This window comes from Lycium barbarum, chromosome 3 (genome assembly GCF_019175385.1).
Source record: "Lycium barbarum isolate Lr01 chromosome 3, ASM1917538v2, whole genome shotgun sequence".
In the NCBI taxonomy this organism is placed as follows: Eukaryota; Viridiplantae; Streptophyta; class Magnoliopsida; order Solanales; family Solanaceae; genus Lycium; species Lycium barbarum.
Window position 1 is genome coordinate 35,230,384 of NC_083339.1, and position 7,043 is coordinate 35,237,426.

A 7,043-nucleotide genomic window follows, 5' to 3' on the forward strand; every position below is an offset into this window, starting at 1 on the left:
AGTTAATCAACAAACAGGAAAAAACATCTTCATGTTTTCAAACTTGCAGTTCCTTCTTTTTTTTTTCAAATTTTCTTTCTAGCCCAAGTAATAAATTTTCAGGCTTCACACTTATCATTTTCAGTCTCTCAGCTTTTAAAGCAGGTTCTCAGTTTTAAATGTGGCAAAACAGTCAAAGAAAAGTAAGGGAAATAATTTCACAAACATTCCATGTAAGACATGTGCACATACAGTCTCCACTTAGTCTCAAGTCAATTTAAAGTTTTCCAAAAATCCAAGATATAGTGCATCCTTTAAAATAACAGGAATGCACATATCTTTATACAAAAGGATCCAACTAATGTAAGTTGAATCTTTACAGGATCCTATAATCACTATATGTAATGCCAACTCTGATCCAATACCAGTTTTTAGGCTAAATGTCAATACTATGAAAGAATTCTGTCTAAGTACAAGGTCTTAAAATGATAGTTTTAGCTTAGTTTCATTCTCAGAATTTAAGCAAATAGGGGAGAAGAATACATATTAGGCAATCTCAGATTTCACAAGCAAATGACAAAAGGGAGGTGTGTCACAAAAGCAAGTACTACACTTAATCCTTTAGAACAGCTTTAGTCCTAGTTCAGATTCCCTACACCTAGTCTATTAGGTGATCATATTAGGTAAAGAGAACCAAGTAGTCCATATGCAATCCAAGTGTAAAATACAAGTCACAAGTGACAAACCAACATGAACATTGTAAACAAGTAACTAATTTGAGACAGGGAAAATGGTCTGTAAGTCACAAGCAAATCAGAAGTGAAAAGAGACTTCAAGTAGGAGGAGTGACAGGTTTTAAGAATTCCAAAACTGAGACAAAGAGGTGTCCTAGGTGCGGGAGATGGTTCACTAGACAAGACTTGATTCAAACAAACAAACAAGGCCAAGTAACTGAACATTACAAGTGAGTCAAGCATAAGCAGGACCACCTAAACATGATTTCAGTTTTAAGATTCACTTTAGTCTACTTGGTGGCCATGTTAAGAAAGGGACTAAGAAATCTATAAGCAATATCAGTATAAGGGAAGTACAAGACACAAATGGCAAGTTATGTGGGCACCGCAGTCAAGTTGCAAACAGGACATAGGATAGGAATAGGATAAAATCACCAACGACACTAATCCTTTCTGTAGATCCATTATTCTATTTCTTAGTCAAGAGCACAAGTCCTTCCCCTACAGTCTTGAAAATCAAATGACCAAAATAAGAAATCAAGGCTCATTTGAGAAGCTCTAAGCATCAATAGGTTCCATTTAGTTTCTTATTTTCAGACTTAGGAAAAAACAATCAAAACTAAAGATTTCAAGGTATCTTATGGTCACAGTTTAGCATTCTAGGGTCAAAACAAGTTCATTTTACAACTTTTAATCCTTAAAGGCCATACTTGGCTAATAACTGTCTCAATTTCCAAAAGACAAATTCTGAGGAGTGTCAAATTATAAATTGGAGCAAATAATAACACTCACAGGCAATTTCCATCTTAAATGGATCACAATGGTCCCCAAACAACACCTAGATGAACACAGTTTGGTCTTGATAGCTGATTTCAAGGTAAGTTTTCATTTAGTCACATGATCAGATAATGTTTTACAGACATTATACCAAACTACAGAAAATTTAAGGCAGGGGAGTTAGAGGATGTATGATCTCTATTCTAGGTCATGAAGATGCACTTGGAGCAAAGCATATAGCAGATTGTACAAGGATAGGTTAAACAAGTTCATATTTTAAACTTATTTTTAAGTAAAGGGGGGACAGAGTTGCAATTCAATGAAGTTCTGCACCTTTAAAGCCACTTTCAAGTTCTAACTATGCAAATTTCAGATGAGGCAAGTATAAATTCCCCATAGACTGATGAAAACTCATTTTTTAGCAGATACAGACTTCAATCTTTAACCAAATTCTCATAACAATTCCCAGGTTTCAAAATCTCTATAAGACAGACGCTAAGTTCCATTTTTTATTCCTATTAAACTACTCAAACAAGATAGCAAGTCAATTCAAAGCTATTCAGTTTTCATTTTTCAAAAACAATGTAAACACTTAAGCAGTTTTTCAAAGCTTCAAATTAACAAACTAGATTATGGTGATGACTTAAGATCATTTTCACAGAAAAACTGTAAGTATACAAATCCAAATCAAGTTATCAAGCACTAGGCACTAGTGTATACCATTTTTAGCAGTTTGACAACAGAGAAAGTAACGGACCATAAACTCAAACCAAAAAGCAATTCCAAGATATTTGGTCTTTTAAGCAACACTTCATTCAAGTTTTAAGCAATCAACTTCATAACTTATTTTTGAATGAAAAAACTTACTAAGTTAAAACAGTTTTCAGCATATCAAAAAGCATACCCTCTTAAGCAACTAATAGAAAATCATATCCAACTACATATGGGTAAAATAGAGTCTAGAAACTAAAATAAACCATAGGAGTAACTCCCAGATTTCAGAACAACTATGTCTTACCCAAAATCATAGAAAAATACTCCTATCCTATCAAAACATTCTCCAAAATCACCATAGCTTCAAAACACAAAGCTAAAAAGAAAGCATGAGATTACAGTTTCAAATATAGATTATGGCCACCTAAACTTCTTGTCCTAAACATCTAACTAGCTACCCTTCAAATAAACTTTTAAGAAAACCTTAGACCCACATATTTAGTTATTTCTTTCTATTCTTCAAACTAGTAAGTTATAGTATCTATTTAGCATAACAAAATCTAACACTTAGCTCATTTTATAACTTTGAATAGTAAAACAAGCACAGAAATAACAATATTGAGTACTAGACTAAGCATTCATGGCGTTTCAACTAACAAACAAGTTTAAAAAGCATAATCATGACTGGAAATAGGAAAAAGGACTACAATAGGATTTACCTTTTATTGGGGCAACCTAAAGACCAAAATAGGATTGAATCTTCAAACTTCTAACCACTAAACCTTTTTTATCCTAAAAAATCACCTTACTTTATCTTTTACTTCATGTATATCTATATATATTGGATAGGTATTCTTTATAAAAATTGTTTTGTAAATATTTCTTATATATCTCTCTTTTTTTTTTAGCCTATGCTTTTTTATATTTCGAAAAAAGATCCTTCTTCCAATTCCTCAACTTGCTATTTATAGACCTTTCCAAATTAGGGAATCCTAGGATAGAATGGATACCTCATCCTAAGTTTTCCCCCTAAAAACGTTAAAATTGTACCCTATAACAAATAATTCAAAATTCTCCACATAGGACAACAAAATCCAACCAATTTGTACCCTAAAATCTATCCAATAGGCAAATAAAAAACTGAAAAATCAAAATAGTACAAAACAGCCTATATTCCAATGGTATAGTTGTACTAATTAGTACAATGGGATAAAATCCCCAATTCATGTACCTCAATTTAGGGACTTGCTAGGAAATTTCCCCTAGTTTTTGATTTTGTGGTGCTAAGGTGCACAAGATGTCTAAGGGTTCATGACCCTGCCCATGGCAACCTTAACTCAATCAAAACCGAGTAACATCCTAGTTTTACGGGTTAATTTAGATAGCAAAATGAATATTTGAAGGGAATTGAACCTGGAAACCATGAAAACACATGGTTAAGATAAAAAAAACCCTCAAACAATTAGGAAAAATAAGCCCAAAATCGCATGAATCGAAGGTGCGATCAGAACCCTAGCGAGTCGCCTCCATCGCCTGAAAATGGGTCGAGGGTGACGGGTGGAGTAAAAAGGAAGTGGTGGGGGGGGGGGGGGTGTGGAAGTTTATTTTAACAAACTTCCATCCCTCTTTTTTAAAAAGATCCCCCCTCCCCCATAAGTTTTTTAAAAATATTTAAGTTAACCCCCCCGAAATAAATCAATTAAAAACCATATGTTATAAATACACATATCACTAAATAAAATAAGTATTTAGGTTGATTAGAATTTAAAACTCGTAGATTCAAAATATTAGCTTTAAAACGAGTCTAATATTGACATAGTTCCGGGCATTATTTTAAAAATGTGAAAAATGCTATCAAAATGAGCCGTAATTCATACATCATTTTAATTAGAAATTTTTCCGAATTAGACGGAGCGGGATACATTTCTTCTTTTCAAATCATATTTGTGAGATTAAATAGTTCATAATTTTCTTATAATTTTCAATTTTTATGAAATAATAATAAAATGTCAATTTTTTCAATTTTCTCGGGATTTTTGAAATTTTAAAATTGAAAGGAAGTATCCTTAGTCCGTCTTTGACTCAGGAAATTCGAAACTTAAAATACACAATTTATGAGGTGAAAATTAGGTGTCAACACTAATGAGAAAAATGAATTGATTCCAACTTGTACGGTAACTGGTTGGAGAGTGTGCATGGACTACAGAAAGTTGAATCGGTGGACAAAGAGGGATCATTTCCCAATGCCCTTCATGGATAAAATGCTTGATAGGTTTGAGGGAAGATATTTTTATTGCTTCTTGGATGGCTAATCAGGGTGCAACTAAATCACTATTGCCCCGGAAGATCAAGAGAAAATCACATTCACTTGTCCCTACAGGACTTTTGCTTTCAAGAGAATGCCATTTGGGTTATGCAATGCTCCCACAACTTTCCAACGGTGCATGATGACCATCTTCTCCGACATGGTTGAGGAGTCCATTGAAATCTTTATGGATGACTTTTCCGTAGTTGGGGACTCCTTTGATGATTGTTTGGGGAATCTAGCTCAAGTATTAAAAAGATGTGAAGAAACTAACTCGGTGCTAAATTGGGAAACTGTCACTTCATGGTGAGAGAAAGCATAGTTTTGGGGCACAAAATTTTGGAGAAGGGACTTGAGGTTGATCAAGCCAAAATTGAAGTTATTGTTAAGCTTCCTCCCCCGATCTCCGTCAAAGGTGTTCAAAGCTTCCTTGGGCATGCCTGGTTTTATCGAAGGTTCATCAAAGGTTTTTCGAAAGTGGCCAATCCTCTTTGCAAGCTATTGGAGAAAGAATCGAAATTCATATTTGATGATGCTTGCCTAAAGGCTTTTAATTGTTTGAAAGAGAGACTCACATCGTCTCCCATCATTATCGGTCCAGATTGGTCTAAGCCCTTTGAGATCATGTGTGATGCAAGTGGGTTTCCAATGGGGGCCGTGCTTGGCCAAAAACGTTAAAAGATCTTTCATCCAATTTACTATGCAAGTAAGACTCTCAATGGGGCCCAATTGAACTACACGGTCACTGAGCAAGAGTTGCTTGCCATTGTCTTTGCTTTTGAGAAGTTTTGTGCATACTTGTTGGGAACCCATGTGTTTATGCACACCGATCATGTGGCTCTACGTTACCTCATGATAAAGAAAGATGCAAAGCCGAGGTTGATACGTTTGGTCCTTCTTTTGCAAGAATTTGACTTTGAAGTCAAGGATAGAAAGGGGTGTGAAAATCAAGTGGCGGACCATTTGTCTCGTCTTGAAGAAGGTGGGAGGCCATCGGATGGCCTTGAAATCAATGAATCATTCCCGGATGAGCAAGTGATGGCAGGATCATATGATATGATTCCATGGTATGCCGACTTTGCAAATTATCATGCTAGTGACATCATGCCGGAGGATTTGAACTTTCACCAAAAGAAAAAGTTCTTGAGTGACATCCGGAAATTTTATTGGGACGAGCCATATCTATTTCGGGTTTATGCCGACAACATCATACGGAGGTGCATACCCGAAGTAAAAATGATACCCATCATTGAGGCGTGTCACTCATCACCTATGGGTGGCCATCATAGTAGCTAAAGTACAGCAGCTAAGGTTCTTCAAAGTAGCTTTTATTAGCCAACAATCTATAAAGATGCCCATGAATTTGTGAAAGTGTGTGATCAATGTCAAAGGCATGGGGGCATTTCAAGAAGGCATGAGCTACCAGTGACACCACTTCTTGAAGTTGAATTGTTCGATGTTTGGGGAATTGATTTTATTGGCCCATTTCTGAGTTTCTACAATAACAAGTAAATTCTTGTGGTGGTGGACTATGTGTCGAAATGGGTGGAAGCCGTCACGCTTCCTAATAATGAACAAATAAGTGTCACCACATTCTTGAAGAGGTATATTTTCTCAAGGTTTGGGACTCCATAGGCAATCATTAGTGATAGGGGCTCTCATTTTTGCAATCGTTTATTCAACTCTTCTTGAGAAGAATGGAGTTAAGCATCGAGTTGCCACCCCTTAACATCCCCAAACAAGTGGACAAGTTGAAATGTCGAATAGAGAGATCAAGAGCATACTCTCCAAAACAGTGAATGCTAATCGGACCGATTGGTCGAAGAAATTGAATGATTCTCTATGGGCTTATGGAATGGCTTACAAGACACCAATTGGCATGTCTCCTTATCAATTGGTGTTTGGCAAAGCTTGTCATCTTCTGGTGGAACTTGAACATAAGGCTTTGTTAGCCTCGAAAAAGTTGAATCTAGAATGGGGTGATGCCTCAAACTTGAGAATGGAACAACTTAATGAGCTGGATGAATTCCAATTAAGAGCTTATGCTAGCACTTCACTCTACATGGCCCGGATGAAGCACATCCATGATAAGAAGATCTTGCAAAGAGAATTTAGCCCTGGGGATCATGTATTATTGTTCAATTCAAGGCTCCAGTTGTTTCCTGGAAAGTTAAAATCCAAGTGGTTCGGTCCCTTTGAGGTAACACAATATTCCCGCATGGAGCGATTAGAATTGCTTATCCAAATAGAGATTATATCAAAGTGAATGGGCAGCGGGTGCAACAATACTTGGGCCTTCCAAATGAGTTGGACACGAAGAGTATCGACGATATATACCTAAATGAACCATAAAAGGAAGGTAACAATGTCATGCCGCGACAAAAAATCAAGCGTCTTTTGGGAGGCAACTTAAGCTTTTACTTTAATGTGTAGTTTTTATTTTCGTGATGTTTTTAATGTGTGTTTAAGTGTGAAGGAATGAGAGGGAATACACCCAAAAAAAAAATGGGCAAGTGTTCAGTGACAACACCTGC

At 36.0% G+C, this 7,043-nt stretch overlaps 1 protein-coding gene across 1 annotated transcript; it reads left to right on the forward strand.

The window, feature by feature from the left end:
* The first annotated feature begins 6,265 nt into the window (after positions 1–6,265).
* LOC132630709 (uncharacterized) lies at positions 6,266–6,775 on the forward strand. Its single transcript, XM_060346272.1, has one exon. The coding sequence runs from the start codon at positions 6,266–6,268 to the stop codon at positions 6,773–6,775; it is 510 nt and encodes a 169-aa protein (XP_060202255.1).
* The last annotated feature ends 268 nt before the right edge of the window (positions 6,776–7,043 follow it).